Source organism: Carex rostrata, chromosome 9 (genome assembly GCF_964058835.1).
Source record: "Carex rostrata chromosome 9, lpCarRost1.2, whole genome shotgun sequence".
In the NCBI taxonomy this organism is placed as follows: Eukaryota; Viridiplantae; Streptophyta; class Magnoliopsida; order Poales; family Cyperaceae; genus Carex; species Carex rostrata.
In genome coordinates, this window is record NC_135926.1 from 5283702 (window position 1) to 5303415 (window position 19714).

A 19714-nucleotide genomic window follows, 5' to 3' on the forward strand; every position below is an offset into this window, starting at 1 on the left:
ATCACGTCATGATCACACATAACTTGTCTAAACATTGGTCACATTTTTCATGATTTTATTTTTTGAATGAACACATTTTTCATGATTTAAATTAGTTTATTCAAAATTTATCATTCTATCAAGATCTAACGGTCCTAATCATGTGTGACTCACGTAACCATGTTATATGCCATACTGTGATCAATTCTTTCACGTGATGTGTCATGTCAATTTTTTCAAAAAATAATCACATCATGTGAATAATTACAGTATAAGACACAAGAGTCATAACACGTGAACAATCCACGTGACGTATCGTATTGTGACAAAATTGATCGGTGTGACTCTTTTTTGGCATTCGGAGTGCGTGAGATCATGCTCCATTAATATAAATCATTGACAACAATTTAATTTTCTTTTTTAGTAACAAAGACACATGGTCTCTATGTGTGATCATGAGTTCAGAATCCGAAAAAGAAAAATCATTTGTTATAATAATAAGGGTATTAAAAAATTTAGTGACTTCTCTCGAAAAAAATTTGGTGACTTAAAACCCCAAACCTTTACTTAAAAAAGAAAAACAATTTAATTTTCACTGCAGCTCTTCCTTTTTGGATATAAGAAAATAAAATTGATAGTCCGAATTTTGACAAAATTCGACGAGAGGATAGTTTTATAATTTCTTTCATTGTAATTTGAGAACCGGACATAGACCACAGGAATCAAAACCCGTCGCTCGTTCAGTTTGTTTGTTTTGTTTTGTCACGAGGAATTAAGCGATTTGTTTATAGAACCCGATTCCATTCAACCCAGTCGCGCTTCCCTCTCGCAAGTCGCAACCCGACAAATAGAAGTCCTTTTGCTTTTGGATGCTCTTAGTTTATTCGTTTCCTTTTTGTTTCATTTTAATATTTGGAAATATTTTTGGTTGCTAAACGTAACTACAAACATATTATTTTTCAAACGGTGTTTGATTTCTTTTATCATTTTTTGCAATGCATATGAATTTCAGTAAAAAAATGTTGGTATAAGAAACCCAAAAAAAAAAAAAATGTTTGTACAATTTTTATTAGATATTTTGGAAAGATTCGGTTACTTAAAATTTTATTGTATAATTATCCATCTCTGGATGCGAGCTAAATGTTATTATCGGCAGATAAGAGGACTAATATTTTTGTAGGGAAATTGCTATGAGAATATGAGATAACATCTATGCCTCTATGGAATTCGAAAATCACCGATTTACATAATTGATATATCATAAATGAAATGAACCCAGTTTAATGTACTTTCTGTTGGTTGGTTCGACTTTGAACAGAAGAGAAGATAACAATTGGGCCGTGTTAGATTAATCTACTGGGCCTTCTTTAATGACTCAACATAATAAGAACGTAAGTTGTAAAAAGCCTAATAATTCTAATTTCAATGTTGATCTCCAACCATTTTGGACTTTGTATCGGCGGAGTAGTATTGCGCGTGCACATGACACTGACATTGCGATTTGTTTTCATGCTATGTAGGTAGGGGTGATTAACTCACTCATAACCTGTAACTCGTTGTTAAAAACTCGCTAATAATTCTTTCATCATCAACTTATTTGTTAATTTAATGAACTGAATATGAATATACCCTAACTTACTCATAAATCATAATTTATTCATTAAGAACTGAATTACATGAAATTATGCCACATTCAATTCTAATCGGATCAAATCCAAATCCAACTTTTTGTTAAATTATATACTTGTTTTAAACAGGTTGGATTATGATAAACTTTTTAATTCTATCAATGTTCATTAGTTTTTGAATGATGTATCTAAAACAAAAAAAATTCAAAACAAAATTCAAATTGCCTACAAACTTGATTTCTTAACGAGTCGCTTAATCAGCACGAATCAACTCGAGCATTTAACGAACCGAGCATGAATATAATTATCAACTCGGTATTGTCTTCTCAACTCAAATCGACTCGTTCATTAAACTGATAACCGAATATGAACATACCCTAACTCGCTCAAACTCATTCATTAATCACCCCTATATGTGGGAGGAAATAAATCTGCTGCGATTCCAAAGGATTGCAGGTCCCTGCGATTCTAATTTCAACCGTTTATATATTTTGAGATTCGTGCACAAAAATTATCTCCTTTTGAGATTAGTACATTTCAATAAATAAATGGTTAAAATTGAAATCGCAGGTCCTGCGATCCTTTAGGATCGCAGCAGATTTGCTTCCATATACGGGAAGAGTACATACCTTTGACTGGACCTGACTACAGGATCCGACCCGATACAGTTTTTGTTGTTCTTTTTTTTTTTGTAATGTCTGAAAATGTCTGAGTAAGAACTTTCATGCCATGAGATAAACTTGCATACCCACTAAAAACCGTTTATCACATGAGGGTTTAAATACTTTCAGCTCTATAATCAAATTTTTTTTAGTAATCTGAGATCAAAAGTTCATGTAGGAATAAAATTGTTATAAAAAACTCAAGTAGAAATAAAACTGTTAGATGTTCACAAGAAAAAAAAGTTTAAAACTGTTAAACTTTTAGACTTAATTTACTCCAACAGTGCTTTTGTAACATATTGTCGAATAGTGCGATCTTTTTTAGTCGGTAAACCCGAAGTGATAATTTTGTAAGAAGTCACGTTTTAGATTTTGTAAGAATGTTCACAAATATAAACCTACTGATATTAGAATTAGCGATAATAAGACAAACGTTATGTATTTAAATTTTGATTCTAACGGGCACTCATTTATACCGGACAAATAATAATTATAATTATTAGTTAATACTAATTAGTAATTAGTATACTCCAACAATGCACAACAATACCATAAAAATAAATGCACCACAAGGTCCACTATAACCATGATGAAGATGTGTCCTCTATTTCTTCCGTCCTCAAACTTTTAATAAACTCAATGATATGCTTCAGAATTTTTATTTATAGAAATTAATTTAAAATATATAAAATAGATGAATGATAGTAATTTTATTTCTAAAGAAGCTGAATCACAATTAATGATTTGATTTCTTCTAAGATAAAAATTCAAATAATTCATTTATATTTCTATAAATAAAAAATTCTAGATAAGCTTGGTTAATTTGTTAGAATTCATGAGACTGGGGTTTGTTTCCGGATCTCATGCGGCCATTGTAGTGAACCCCATAAAGGTCAACATGTCTAGGACCATTCGTGTTTTATTCGCGTATTAAACGTTTGTTTGACGTTTTCGAATCGAACTATGAATAAAACGCAAAAAAAAAAAAAACGTATAATACGTTTTATTCGTGAATAAAACGCGAGTCACATATTTTTTGCGAGAAAACGCGAAAAAAATACGAGTCATGTATTATTTTTTTTTTGCTGGAGTTTTTTTTTGGGAATTTTTTTGGCTTCGTTATTGTACCGAATAATTTCTAAATTATACCCGAATTATTTCCGAATCACGAATTTTTGAACTCGCCGAATCGAAACTGAACTTTTCGTTTGTCACTGTGTCCAGGACATGCATTTGTGGTCATAATAAAAACATAGAAAGCTGCATTATAACCAGGCATAACTGACTTTAACAGGATGCTCCATTGTCATGACATAAGTCTTTTTTTTAAATAAAGGTTGGAGGTTAAGCCAACCAACTTCCTAATATCCTTGTTATTACAACAAATGATTTCTCATATCCGAGTTTCGAACTCATGACCTCTCATATGGAGATCATGTGCCTTTGCCATTAGATCAAAAGACTAATTCTTATCATGACAAAAGCCTTCCTTCGATTGTGTTTAGTTGTAAGAGGATTAAGTAGCTTACTTTAAGTTAAATTAACTTAAAATATTTTAGTTTGATTGGAATTTATTGCTTAAGTTTGACTTAAAAATCAATAAAGGAGGAGAGAGAAATTGGATTTTTTTTCCTCTAACCGTCTATTTTACATGCTCATAAGTTAATCTATCTGTAAATGTAAAATATGATTTAACTTCATCTTAACTCTTATTTCATCTTAAAACACCAAGTTATTCTTGTTTGACAGCTTAAGAATAAAACACTTAACACCTTGTTTGGATGGAGATTAGAGGAAGGGAAAGAATGGAAATAAAATATTTTTTTTTACTCAAATCGTGTTTGGTTGACAGAATTATGTCGGAGGTAAAAGGTTTAATGTTGCATGATTATAATTAATATAATCGATTTCTCTCCCAATTTGTTGTAAATATTTTTAGAAAAATAATACAAATTCACAAATGTATATCTAACATCTATAATTTTCATCCAATTGTTTTTGTTATAAACCTACAACAGCCACTAAATTTCTCATTAACTTCCAAATTTTAATCAACCAAACAAGAAATAAGATGAAAAAAGAGCTAAATTTATTTTTTCTCATTAATCATTCAAATACGAAGAAATTAAATATGTTAATCTTCCTTTCTATTCCATTCCATTTTCTTGTATTCTTCACCTCCCTTTCCTCTACTCTCAATCCAAACAAGTTGTAAGATGAACTTAATTAATAAAAAAATAAGAACTGATTTAGTATAGTGGTACGAGCTCTTTGGTTCTCTTCGAAGAAATAAGTTTAATTTTAAAAAATAACATCTAAAATAATATGAAATGTATCTGACCTTCAATAAAAAAAAATCCATCAAAGATCAACTTTGTGCCTAAACCATCATTTTCCCTCTTCTCACCATTAATTACTGGGTTTATTATTTTAATTGATGGTTGATTTTTAAGAAAATAACTAAATTACTTTTATTTTCCCAGTTCTTTGTTTTATGGCAACTAAAAGATACAACATTTTTTTTGCTAAACATGGTACCCCATAGATTAAGATACGTAACTATCATGGATGGTTCCTTCCAAGTATTTGCTATCTCTGCAAATATAGTGTTGAGACAGTGACAGTGACAGTGACACTGACACATTTATTTAATGAATATCATTCTCTATTTTTGTATCATTTCTTGCAAGTTGCAAATTGTAATTTCACTATTATTTTCAAATAGATGTGAAAATGATAATTACCAAATCACAGTGTTCAATTCTCCAAAATAAATATCCTATGTAGTTTGCGAAGATTCTTTATAATTGCTATCATATCACGGAGAGAGATGCCAGCCAATCTTTAGAGACAATTTTTATTTAATTTTTGAATTGATTAACCAAGTATTACAAGAGATGTAATTACTTTAATTTTTTTTCTGCTCAATACTCATTGAACAATTTTATGCTTTTTGATTGTTACTTACTTTTAATTTATCAATAAAATATAAAATAAAAGGCTTAGACTCCTATCTTATTTAGAAAAAAATATAAAGTACTTAACTATTCTAGTTAGTCCTAACAGATTTAAGTCTTGGTTGATCAGTAGCACTGGCTGCAAGGTTTGGCACAAGAATTATGATTATGAAACTAGACCGGATATGTAATGCATATATAACTAGAATCCTAAACTAAACTTATGGTACAGGTCGAATAAAAAATGATATACGGGCAAATTAATATAGGACCATATAATCTCATCAAAAGAGCTACAGCTTTAAATTTCATTGGATACTATTACCAATTTTCTCATTAATTACAACATATATGGTACACTGGTGCCATATATACACACCTGCTTATTATATTCGTTAATGTACAAATTTAAGCTGAGATTTAGACATAAATTCTCTAGTATCATTTCTATTAATATTTGATGTCATGGATAAGTATATTGTATCCATGTTATTTGATTTGTTTGACGACTCCATTTGCACTTGTTTCAACATTAGAAATTGTTGGAAATGTAAGAGCTTCTCGTCTTGTGAATTAAGAAGACTTGACTTTTTCTAAAGGATATACATAAGCAACAACAATGTGTAAAAACCTTCGTTCTTTTTGAAGGTTAGTTGGCAAATAGCTTTCTGACATTTGCATCAGAGATAAAAAAAGTTTCTACATCCTACTCTCTGTACATTAGCAAACTATCACATCCTGATCCTAATTACATTATATCTCAAATTGAGAATAGTGAGCAAATCAAAGCACTGTAATTCATCGCATGGTCACCTGACTCACCTCCTCCAGGCGAGTCCTCAGTATGCATTTTCTTCTCAACAGTGTTGACTCCATTGCCTTATTCTATATTGTGTATCATTGATAATGCACTGTACCGGTCGCGTTCTCTGATAAAAAATCCTCTTGTTTCTCTCGGGCCATAATGCCCATGCTCCCGCGGCATGTTGTATCCTATTGAAGCCTCCCAGTGCACTGTCGCTTTTGCCGTGGTCCTACCAGATATCGTACCAGTGGGTAAGGTGTGATGCTGGCGGTACCATACCTACAGCTGATAACAGGCCCCTCCAGAATTGTTTGGAGAAATTGCAAGTCAATATCATGTGGAAGCTTGTTTCCATCTACCCCCCTCCGCATAGAACACAATCTGGTGCCACATCACATTTCACATCCCTTCCTATTTAACATCCCCCTTGTTAGTAGCAACAACCACCTTGCAGCAACAATGTATAAAGACTTAAAACAGCATTTGTATTTTGGGTAAAGTAATTTGGTTGATTACCAGCATTTACACAACTGAAATTTATCAACAATCTAGTTGCATTGAATAAAAAAAACTAGAAAAAAAGAACCTCCAAGTCCTGAAATGGTCAAGTAATAAATTTTAGGGGAAATTTCATGTATGTCTCTTAAAAACCTCAAAATTACATATTTATCCCTCTAAAATTCATAATATCATATTTATCCTTCTAAATTTCAAAATCTCACAAATTTAACTAATTTATTTACTTTTCTATTAAAACTCATTTAAATTTATAAAATACTCATTTTACCATTTATCAAAATAGAAATATGTATCATGTTTAAGAGAAATATTTAGTCATCTAATTTAAGAGCAAATGGTTCATTTTCTTACTTATGACACACACACAAGCATGTCTAATTACCATTGTGTATGTGATAAATGAACCATTTTGTCCTCCGAAAATTGTCAGTTAGAAGGCGAAACATTTTTCTTACACTGACTACATATATATATATTTTTAATAAAGGGTACTTTATAAATTTACAATTACTTTTAATAGAAAAAAAAATCAATAAATTGGATAAATTTGTGAGTTCTTGAAATTAAGAAGGGTAAATACGATATTATGAATTTTAGAGGGCAAAATACGTAATTTTGATGTATTTGAGGGGTATACATGAAATTCTCCCTAAATTTGAATGATTGATTCTTTGTTCCTTGAAAAAAATAAGACAAGTATACGCTCTTCATAACAATAAAGTCAATCCAAAATGTTTTGTAGGTTATGAGTAAGAATTGCATCCCAAGAAACCTCTTTACAAAAAAGGAATTATCTAAGAGGTAGATAATCAAAATAAGAAGGAAATAGAAAAGACAGATGGTACTCACAGTGGAATCAACTAGCTGTAGAGTGTACATCGAAGTTATTGATTTTCTTTTTCATCAACTGATTCAATGATCACCTCTGGTATTTGGGAGATCTTAGGCCTGTAAAAACCATTGTCCCTTTGACACATGTTCTTCAACTCATGTTGACATCCCGTGATAGTCAAAGATTTCAATGAAGCAGGAAGGTTTGGCAGGGAATTTATTAGTATGGCACCGGAGATACTCAGATCCTGTAGGCAGTACATACTTCCTACGCTTTGGGGCAAGGATTGTAAAGAGGAAACTCCATGGAGCGTGAGATGCTGGAGGGAGAACCGATTCTGTAACAACCATTGCTCCGGTAAAGATGTGATTTGGAAACCGTTGTAAATTCTCAAATTTCGAACGAGTCTGAGATTTCTCAATGGATCCAGCAACAGGAGTGAACTGTGGTCCATTTGGAGTACGTGAAGGTTTTCAAGCTTTAAATGATGGGTTGCTAGATTCGCTTGATTATTAATCTCAGTAATCAGGGGCTGCTGAAGGAATGAAACTTCAATGAGCTTATCACATTTCCGGATACTTAACTTTCTGAGGGATGCCAGCTCTTCTATTCCACCAAGAGATGCTAGCCCTTTGCAATGTAATAAACGTAATTCCCTCAATTTTGTCAGCTTTGAGAACACCTTATCGGGGGGAAGCAACCGTATGCTTGCACAACCATTCATTGTCAATTCCACCAGTGAGGTAAGATCTTGAAGTGATTTCATAAATAGAGGCTCAAGATGACCAATATTTCCAAAGCAAAGGTGCTTTAGCCCTTTTGGCAATCCTAGTGATGATGCTTTTGCTATGAGATTCGGGCAATCAGATACATGTAGACTTGAAAGATAGTTGGATTCCTCCAAGAGTTCAACAGGAATATAAAACAACCTTCTACAATTTCTTATTGTTAAACCTTCAAGAGCAAAAGGTATAGGAAATGCACCTTTATTGTTAACACTAGGAAGTGGATAGAATCCAGGAAGGGTGTGTAGTGCTACACCAGAAACTTTGAATCTCTTTAAATTAGGAGGTAAGCTGGGCATTGCTCGTAATTTAGGACAGTTGGCAATAAGCAGCATTTCAAGGTTAGGGAATAACAGCTTGCCGTCAACTCCAGTCCATTCCTCACATTCTGGCATGTCCCGAATGCCTAGGTTTCTCAGTGATGGGAAGACAGTGGAAGTGCTATTGCTGCTGTATAACGAATTGCCGATTTGTTTTACTGCTTTCAAACCATCCAAAGAGAGATACTTGAGCGACTTTATTTGGCCAAGAGGTGGAAGGTGTTCCAATCTATAACAGTATCTTAGGGTAATGGATGTTAAATTACAAAAAGATTGATCAATTAACCAATTTGGAGATCTAATACCAGAATAATAGTAGATGTCCAATTCGTCTAAATTGACTGGTGGTTTTAGGTTTTCAGCTACTTGTTCATCTTTATCTCTCTCGCCATTGGCCCAACATAAGCCAAGTGACTTGAGATGTCTTTTCTGATTTAGGTTAGCTTCTGAAGCATCGTTAGGATTGTTTATGTACTGAAGATTATGTATATATAGTTTATGAAGTTGTGTAAGGTGCTTGAGTTCGGCTATATTGTAACCCTCTTTTTTGTTGACATAATAGTGATTCAATTCCTGAAGAGAATGTAGATTTCCCACCTGGGGAATCGATGTTTTGCCAGAACAATGCAAGTACAAATACCGCAAATTAATCAGGTTACACATACCCTCTAATTTACTACCCTTAATCTCAATACTATCACTTAATTTGAATAAAATTAGGTGATAAAGTTTGTTAATTGACTTGGGGAGATTGCAAAAATTACTTTTCGAGCCTCGACGCAAGCCTTGAAATGATAGATATCTGAGGTGTATTAGATCTCCAATTCTGCTGGGTAGGTTTTTTATTGCTTTTGTGTTTACACTTAGTAAGCGTAAACTTGTCATCCCTGTTAAAATTTCATTTAAACCAAGGTCATCATCCAAATCTTGCTCAATACAAGTAATCTCAAAAGTGCGTAACCTGTTAAGATTGTGGATTTTTCTAAAGATGCCAACATTTTCTACTTTAATAGACAAATGACGTGTTGTGGGAGGGATGTATGTAGCATCATCTGTAATTCTCAAGCATTCACCTCCAGAAATAGATTGTGCCAAATCATGTAAAAGATCATGGATTCTGTACACGTGATAGTCACGGACTCCCGGAGGTAAACTTACCTTGCTGAAAAATGATTTTGCTGTTAGCTGCTCCAAATAATCGTGCGCAACATCCTCCGGCCTCTTTCCATGTTCATGCCGAGGGATTAATCCTGAACCCATCCACTTGTTAACCAAATATCCCTCTTCGAGTTCCATATCTTGTGGAAATATGCCACAATACCTAAAACATGACTGGAGATGTGGGGGGAGATGATAATAGCTCAATTGTAATATTTTCGTGATACCATCCATGTTTGTTTGTGCATCTGAAATATTTTCTTCCAGAATTTTCTTCCAATAGTCAAAATTTATGTTACTGTTCAGAACACCACCAATGACTTTTGCAGCTAGCGGGCATGCCCAAAGTTTTTTTGCTATTTGATTGCCAATTTCATGGAGATGCTGGTATTCATCGGGGTTTGTACCAGAAAATGCATACCTAAACAACAGTTCAACGAAGATTTTCTCTTCTAAACCTTCTAATCTCAATTTTTTCTTTTTCCCTTCTATCAACCCTGCAATCATATTAGTCACCGACTCCATTCGGGTGGTCAACAATATTTTGCTTCCCTTCTGACTGTATTTCAGTGGAGCCAGAATTTTCTCCCATTCTGAACTGGTCTCATCCCTCCAAATATCATCCAATACCAGTAGAAATTTCTTCGAGGCCACGATCTCTTGTAGAGTTGTTTGGAGAGTACCTAAGTTACTGAATTCACATTTCTTCTTACTAAAATCTTCTATGATTATTTTTATAACCGTCGCTGCATCAATTCCAGTATCATTATCTGACAAGCACACCCATACAATTTGCTCAAAGTTCTCTTTCACCTTTTGATCACTACAAACTAATTGAGCAAGAGCAGTTTTTCCAATTCCACCAGCACCATATATCAAAAATGCCGAGAGCAGTGCTTGATCGTCACCATCATATGCAACTGTCAACCATTCTAGAACTATCTCTTTCTCATTCTCCCGACCGATTACCATGTCGTTCAACAGTGGACCAGTCTTACGGAAATTGTACCCAACTACTTCCTGATTGAGACCTCTCACCAGCTCAAGAAACGGTCCGACACCTGTAGCAACAGTCTCCAATACCCTCACAGCCTCCGTCAATTTTTTCAGAATTCCATCATTAATAAATGCATTCCTAAAGAAATCAACCAGCTTTCTTTTACATCCAGAGACAGCACCACTGACCCTGTTACCCTTGGCTCTGATTTTTTCTTCCAGCTGGTAGTATTCAATCTCGTCGAGTGCATCATCGGCCTCCTCCACGGCATCTCTGAACTGCCACATCCATGCCTCCAGATCTCGGTCCCTTGGGTTGATTTTACCTCTCTCTGCTGCTCGAAGAACTGCCTTGATCTGTGGAAGTGCTGCTTGCAGCTTTTGTGCCTCTGCTTTCATGGCCTTTGCACCCAGCCACCAGGAGCCATCCGTGTAAGTCAGCACCGTATCGACGAGTTTGCCGATTATGGCACCTGCAGAAGCTTCAGCCACCATTGCCATGCTAAATTGAAGAAAGAGCAGTGGATGTTTTTTTTATTTTTTTTGCTATTAAAAACTTGGAATTTGTTGAAATTTTCTCATGGCAAGCTAACAACTATCAGGTGAGTTTTGACTCAAAGAAAAGGATAGAACCAGCAGTTGTATCCACCAATCTGCTAAAATTAATCACAAGTGACACAAGACTCCGCCCAACCCTCCCTCATATTTTATTGATAAATTATTTTTAATACAATCTTAGTTTTTTTTATTTAACAGAGAAGAAGAAATGCTCCTTTATAGAACACAGGAGATCACTAATATTTATTTCCTAATATTTATTAGTAAAACAGGAATACAAATAAAGTAAAGATACAATAGCTAATTTGAGAGATTCCAAATCAGCCTAGATAGGCGCCAGCTCCCTGGATTTAATTCCTGCCTATCATAGCTCATTCTCACACTCCTCCTCAAGTTGGGTGGTAAATGTCTATCATCCCTAACTTGCATAATGAGCTATTAAATGCTTTAGCGGATACTGCTTTCGTTAGGACATCGGCCAATTGATCCTCTGATCGCACAAAAGGAAACCATATAATTTTTTCATCTAGATTGTGTTTTATAAAGTGTTGGTCTATCTCTACATGCTTGGTTCGGTCGTGTTGCACCGGATTATGTGAGATGTCTATGGCCGCCTTGTTATCGCAGAAAAGTTCCATCTCCTCCTTAGGTTCGTACCCAAGTTCTGTCATGAGCTTCCTCAACCATAGAAGTTCGCACAATCCCTTTGACATTCCCCTAAATTCAGCTTCAGCACTTGACAGTGCTACCACATTCTGTTTTTTACTCCTCCATGTCACAAGATTTCCTCCAACAAAAGTGAAGTAGCCTGCTGTTGACTTTCTGTCTGTTATGTTCCCTGCCCAATCTGCATCGGTATACCCAGCGATTCGTAGATGCCCTTGTTTAGAGAAACTAAGTCCCCTACCTGGCGAACCCTTAAGGTATCTGAGTATTCGGTACACAGCTTCCATGTGCAATTCACTTGGGCAGTGCATGAATTGGCTCACTAGGCTAACAACATATGCAATATCTGGTCTCGTATGCGACAAATAAATCAGTTTTCCAACTAACCTTTGGTACCTTTCCTGGTTAGCAGGTGCATGATCTGAAGAGTCTCCTAACTTCAAATTCTGAACAGCTGGGGTATCTGTTGGCTTGCAATCTAGCAGTCCGACTTCTGCTAGCAGGTCTAGCACATACTTTCGTTGTGATAAGATAATCCCTTGTTTTGATCGCGCAACTTCGATTCCCAAGAAATACTTTAATCCTCCAAGATTCTTCATTTCAAACTCTTCAGATAGCTTTCCTTCTAGGTTCTCCATTTCACTTGTGTCATTTCCTGTAATCACCATATCATCCACATAAATGATAAGAGCAGTGATCTTACCTCGATTATGTTTCAGGAACAGGGTGTGATCTGAATCACTTTGTTGATATCCATAACTCTTCATTGCACTGCTAAATCTACCGAACCAAGCCCTCGGAGACTGCTTCAACCCGTACAATGATTTTTCCAATTTGCATACCATTGGCTTGGACTCCGGATGTTCATATCCAGGAGGAAGGTCCATGTAGATCTCTTCTTCAAGATCACCATGCAAAAAAGCATTCTTTACATCGAACTGGTGCAAGGGCCAGTCAAGATTTGCTGCAAGAGAAAGTAAGACACGAATAGTATTTAATTTTGCAACAGGAGAGAATGTTTCTTGGAAGTCAATACCGTATGTCTGAGTTTAGCCTTTCGCAACCAATCTTGCTTTGTACCTTTCGATCTTTCCACTTGCGTTGTATTTCAGAGAAAAAACCCACTTGCATCCCACTGTTCTCTTCCCTTTTGGTAGCTCTATCAGTTTCCATGTGTGGTTTTTTTCGAGTGCTTCCATCTCAACTGCCATTGCATTGGTCCATTCTGGATCCCTTAAGGCCTCTTCTACGCAGTTAGGAATTTGAATGGATGAGACATTCGCCACAAAACCTTTGAGAGGTTCGGCTAGGTGGTTGGTGCTCACAAAGTTATTTATCGAGTATGTGGTACTCTGGCTTCCCCATTTGTGGGGAAGAAATCGATCCGGTGCCTTTCCCCGATTGGACCTGTAAGGTAATCTATAGCTCAAATTTTGATTAGTTGTTTCAGAGTTCAGATTACTCACCTCTTAGATATCCTCTGGAGCCGGGCCTTGTGGTTGAGGGGAGGGTTGTATCACATCTTCAGCGCCTTTGTTCAATTCGCGTACCTTTCTTCTTGAATATTGCTTTAGCACATTTTCTGAATTCCTTGCCATTGTGGTTGGTTCAATAGTCTGTTCTGGTGGATCCGGATCCGTTGTAGAACTTGGACCCGCTAGGGTCACTGGATCTGTTATTTGCTCATTGCACAGTGGCGGTGATGGGTCAGGGAGTGATGGATCTGGGTTTGTTGAAGGGAGCGATGGGTTAGAGAGTGATGGGTTAGGAAGCGGTGGGTCAGAGAGCGATGGGTCATGGTCTATTGGATTCGTTGGGCTGCAACCTGGGCTGTATTCTGGGCCGAAATGTGCAAATTTTTCAGATGTGCTAGTTGTTGTGTCAAACATAATTTCTTTTTCACTCTCATTCTCCTCCTGAAAATGAAATTTGTTTGCCATGTAGTATCCTTCTGTTTCTAGGAATGTGACATCCATTGTTACATAAACTCGCTTTGTCACAGGATTGAAGCACTTATATCCTTTCTGTTGTGATCCATATCCCAAAAACACACATTTTTCTGCACACGGATCAATTTTTGTTCTCTGTGTTTTTGGGACGTGTACGTATGCAACGCACCCAAAAATCTTTGGGGGAAGTTTGAGGCATGACGGAATAGAGAAGAAAGAGGTTAGATTTTGAAGTGGAGTTTGAAAGTTCAATACCATTGATGGCATACGATTGATTAAATAGACTGCGGTCATTACTGCATCTTCCCAGAAACGTTGTGGAACATTGTATTCAAATAGCAAGGATCGTGCTGTTTCCAAAATATGTCGGTTTTTCTGCTCTGCCACTCCATTTTGTTGTGGTGTTCCTGCGCATGAGGTTTCGTGGAGTATGCCCTCATTCTGGAAAAAATCTTTCAGATCTCTGTTTATAAATTCTCCGCCGTTATCAGTCCTGAGAATCTTTATGTTTTTTCCAAATTGGGTAAGTATCATTTTATGAAAGTGCTTAAAAATCACAGCAACCTCATCCTTGCTTTTGAGTAAGTAAAGCCAGGTCATTCGAGTACAGTCATCGATAAATAAAACAAACCACTTATTCCTATTACGTGAGATAACAGGGGAAGGACCCCACATGTCAGAGTGAACCAACTCAAATGGAGAATTACTCTTATTCAAACTATTAGGATAAGGTACCCTGTGGCTTTTCGCCTGAATACAAGTCTCACATTCAAATTTATAATTCTCACAGTTTACAAACAAGTCAGGAAACAATTTCTTTAAATAACCAAATGATGGATGACCGAGTCGTTTGTGCCAGATCAACACTTTATTCTTTCTACTAATAGATAAATCTGTAGTAGCATGAGCACTTCCTCCATTCATGTCTTCCAGGTGATACAACTGCCCTTGTTTAGTACCATGCCCAATAATCTCCTTCGTGAGGATATCCTAAAAGAGACAGAAAGTTGGGTACATTAGTACAACACAATTACGATCTTCACAGATTTGTCCTACAGACAACAGCTTTGTAGATAAGGATGGAACAAGTAGCGTGTTTGAAAGAGTCATCGCAGGGGATATGTGTACAGTTCCAGCACCTGTTACAGGGCTGATAACACCATTTGCATTAACAATTTCTTTTCTTCTAGGTTCAGTTTGTTCATGTAAATCAGTGGGTGAGAACGTCATATGATCTGACGCACCCGAGTCGATAATCCAAGTATCATTATTATGTTCACTAAAAACCAACGCAACCCCCTCATTACTGAGACAATTTTCATGCTTTTCAATTTCTGGTTTAGAGTATGAAAATAAACAGACCTCAGTTGGTCTTTGACTTTTGGTAGCCACCTGCTTAGAAAAAATAACAGATTGATTACCTTCTGTTGGCACCTTCTCACCATCTACAATTGGCACTAGTGAAACACCACTACCCGAAGCCAAGGCTGCCTTGCCTCTGTTGCCATCACTTGGTGGTTGACCGACCTGTCTCTTCTTCTTGAGATCTTTAAACCAGTCTGGATACCCGTTCAATTTGAAGCAAGTCTCTTTAGTGTGTTTGGTACCGCCACAGTGAGTACACCCGCCAGGAGGAGGTGGGCGTGCTTTCATTGGGTTTGAATTAGGTTTGGACATGGTCAATTTTGAGGCAGCTTGGTCCTTCTCTGTATTGACCACCATAGCCATGGGTGCACTTATGTCTTCTTTCCCACCCATAGCGCCTTGATGTGAGTCTTCCTGTCGGATCACAACGAACGCTTCGTCGACAGTTGGAAAAGGGTTCATACGGAGCACTTCTCCCCGTACCTTGTCAAAACGGTCGTCTAGACCGTCAAGAAACTGATAGACCCTGTCCTCCTGCACTAGGACATTATGGTTTTCTATATCCTTGGGACATTCCATTGGGTTAGGTCTCCTAAAATCTATTTCTTGCCAAAGTGCCTGTAGGCTGTTATAAAAAACTTCAATTGGTTTACCCGACTGTTTGAGTCGAGCTACTTGTTTTTTTAGATTGTACACCTGAGACCTATCATTTCGGTCAAGGTATGCAGTTTCAACAGCTCTCCACACATCTCTAGAACTAGGAAATCTAATAAAATTACCTATCAGGTTTGGATCCATAGAACTGATGATCCAACTCTTAACAGTCGAATCCTCAGTCTTCCATTTCTTGAAGTTTCCCGCTGTTGGAGCAGGAGGGGATAAGGTACCATCGATGTAGCCAAGTTTATCTTTGCTTGCCAGTTGCATCTCTACCACTTGAACCCAAAGCCCGTAGTTTTGTCCATTGAATTTGATTGATACAGGTGGTATCCCTCCATCAGCCGCTGGCATAATGACTGGCAGCTGGCTTGGTTGCTGTTGTATGGGTGGTGGTGGCTGTGACAGCAGTTGGGCAAGCCGCTCAAGAAGGTTGGTAGCTTCAATTTGTTTGATTGGTTCTTTTGGTGAGGAAGGAGACGCCATGTTGTTTACACTAATTAGGTCGAAATTAGTGTTGGATTCTGGTTCTGTCGGAGCCAAGAACTTTTCTGTTCGGCTAAGGTTAAAGAAGAAAACCGATCTATAGTTCAGGATCGATTCAGCTCTGATACCATGCTAAAATTAATCACAAGTGACACAAGACTCCGCCCAACCCTCCCTCATATTTTATTGATAAATTATTTTTAATACAATCTTAGTTTTTTTTATTTAACAGAGAAGAAGAAATGCTCCTTTATAGAACACAGGAGATCACTAATATTTATTTCCTAATATTTATTAGTAAAACAGGAATACAAATAAAGTAAAGATACAATAGCTAATTTGAGAGATTCCAAATCAGCCTAGATAGGCGCCAGCTCCCTGATTTAATTCCTGCCTATCATAGCTCATTCTCACACAATCAACTATAATCAGTTCCTCTCTTTTTATTTTAGCAAAGGAAAAAATCAGAATGGGTAGTTGTTGAGCGACCTGTTTCATAATTAGCTATTGACCTCTCAATTATATGTAGAAATGGAGTACAAAACTTGGAACCTTGGTTTAGAATTTTTTATTTATAAAAATAATATAACAATAATGTAGGATAAATAGATGAATTCTATGGACATTTTGATTCGGTAGAAAGAATCGAAAAAAAAAAATTCCACTCCTCGTGTAATCCGTCTAGAATCCATATTATGTTTATAAATAAAAATACTGCTCTTGGTTACCTCATCATGGCAGGTTATGAGTTACTACTTTTTGTTGACGTGGAGACAGCTGTCAAATAGAGAAAAATAACTTTAAAAAATGAGCTAATTGTTATTGTACCTATTACAATTTTTTGATTGTCAATATTTTCATCAAAACATTTGATTTTCCATTAAAAGTTAATATCAGTTGTTCTCCTTTTTTTTTAATAGAGAAGGACTAACAGTACCCTATTCAATTCCCTATCTGTTCCTGCACTAAAAGACAAAAAAAAAGTAGAACGGAGTACCACTAACTGACGCGCATGTGCTAATTGCCACCAAAGAGCAAGGTTAACGCGATTTTATTAATAGTCAAAACATATAGTATTCATACCTACGAATTTATAATATGAGTCTATGGTACTATGCATATTACGATTTGGTCCGTAATACGGCTCAATATTTGACTTTTCAAAATTATAACGGTCGATCCGAACCGTTCATCTTGTTCTCCATATTAAGCCGTATTATGGACCGTACTAACCCAACACAGGTCGTGCCAACACAGCCTCATCTGACTCCACACCACCTTGCACAGACCGTACTAACCCAACACAGGTCGTGCCAAAGCCATCTGAAGAGATCCATGACCGTGCAGATCCAACGCGGCTAGTAGTGAATGTTGAAGATTCTTCCGACGCGGGCCGTACCAACCCAGCACGGGCCGTACAGAGAGAGCCTGAGAACCAGAGAAGGAAGGGGGACACTTTGCTTATGCTAGACCTTTTAAAAGAGGCTGAGAATCAGAGAAGGATGGGGCCCAAGAAACCACCTGGCACGCCCAATGGGACACAGTACCAAGGACCAGCCATACCTGTCGAGCCAGAAACAGACCATACGGTCCGTACGAATCCCATACGGCCCGTATCGACCCCTCCTGTGATTTTCGAACAGTCAGAGCCTGATCCGATTGAAGTTGTGAATGAGAAGACAGACCATACGGTCCGTACCAATCCCGTACGGCCCGTACAAAATGAAGCTGACAGACAGAAAAAGAAGGTGGCTAAGAAACCACCACCCTACCAGCCACCTGTTCCTTTCCCTCAGAGGCTAGCTGAACCAGAAACATGCTGTGCAGTCAACGTGGAGGATCGATTGGCTAAGGGACAACTCCGTGAGGGATACGGGAGCTCAGTTAAAAATTACTCTGATTATTTATCTGAGTTGCAGGATGAAACAAGCGAGTTTGAGACGATCTGCACGGCAGACATGACGCCTATCTGTCTGGAAGAATTGCCATACGGACCGTACCCAGATTATACAGACTGTACACCAGAGGAATCTCAAACAGAGAAGCTGGAGATTGAGAAGGAACCAAAAGCTCAGGCTGGAGCTGAGGCATACGGTCCGCACAATATTCATACGGACCGTACAACCAGCCAGACAGAGCAGATCACTCCCGAATTAAAGCCTCTCCCAGCTAACTTCAGGTATGAGTTTCTAGACTCAGATAAATCTTGTCCTGTGATCTTAACTGCAGATCTAAACCCTAATCGGACTGCCACGCTCTTGGGAAAATTGAAAGCTCACATAAGCGCGATCGGGTGCTCGATCAAGGACTTGAAAGATATGGGGTGGATTTTTCTTTTGCAAGTGTTTGAGAACACGACACTTCGCTCAGATCCGCCCCCGAATCGCACTGCTGGACTCTTGGAGGATTTGAAAATTCAGCAAACTGTGATCGGGAACTTAATCGAGGAGTTGATGGGCACAAACCTAGCCACATGCATGCATAGGACCATACCAGCGGATGATCACAGGCACACGGACCGTACAGACCAGCATACGGGCCGTGCACAACCAACATGGTCTATGCATTCTGTCCCTTGGTGCATTAAAACGAAAAAAACACCCGACCAGTATAAGGAAAGAATGGTGTATCCCTTTGACACATTTGACACGGCGCTCCACCAAAAACCACCCGACCCACCTCCTACCAATCGGTGAGGCGCCCTGCTTCACCCCTCACTCCATGTCTGGTTAGTTTCCATATTTTCTTCTATTTTCTTTTTCTTGTGTGAATTCAAGCATTGAGGACAATGCTTCATTCAAGCTTGGGGGGTGAAATAGAAGAAAACTGTATCTGCATTTAGGTCATGTTTATTTTTCAAAAATTTGTATTTTTAGGTGATAAATTTGTGTGAATTGCGAGAATTAGGGTTCAATTTGAGAAATTTTGGTTGTGACATGGTTGAATTTGTGAAATTGGAAATAACCACACATTTGGTTGGAAGAACTGTATACGATAGTTTGTTTTGGAACTTTGTAGAATTAAGAATTGAATTGTACCAAGAAAGCATTTGAAACCAAAATGTGCCTTGTAAAATAGAGAAATGAGATTTGAAAACAATAGAAAGGTTGGGATAGCCATTGGTATGAGAGAATACCATTGGATATGTGTATTCATGATATGTGCAAACAAATAAAAAAGATGGAGAAAATAAGAGTACTGGCTATAAGTCCATTAGGGCGCCTTTGAGCTCGTCTCCCAAAAATAAAATAAAAATAAAAAAAAATAAAAGAACTTTTTGCACATATCAACACATGTAGTCCGCGACTTTCTGACCTAAGCTTGTTCCAAGCTTGGGGGAGCATCAAAGAAAAACAAATCACCACAAATGGGGGCATAAACTTGGTAGAAAA

At 37.1% G+C, this 19714-nt stretch overlaps 1 protein-coding gene across 1 annotated transcript; it reads right to left on the reverse strand.

Moving 5' to 3' along the window:
- Positions 1 to 5841: 5841 nt before the first annotated feature.
- Positions 5842 to 11277, reverse strand: LOC144559844 (putative disease resistance protein RGA1). The gene is made up of 2 exons (XM_078308989.1): positions 7400 to 11277; positions 5842 to 6478 (listed from the first exon to the last, which is right to left on the reverse strand). The coding sequence occupies exon 1, from the start codon at positions 11140 to 11142 to the stop codon at positions 7435 to 7437; it is 3708 nt and encodes a 1235-aa protein (XP_078165115.1). The 5' UTR covers positions 11143 to 11277; the 3' UTR covers positions 5842 to 6478; positions 7400 to 7434.
- Between the last annotated feature and the right edge of the window lie 8437 nt (positions 11278 to 19714).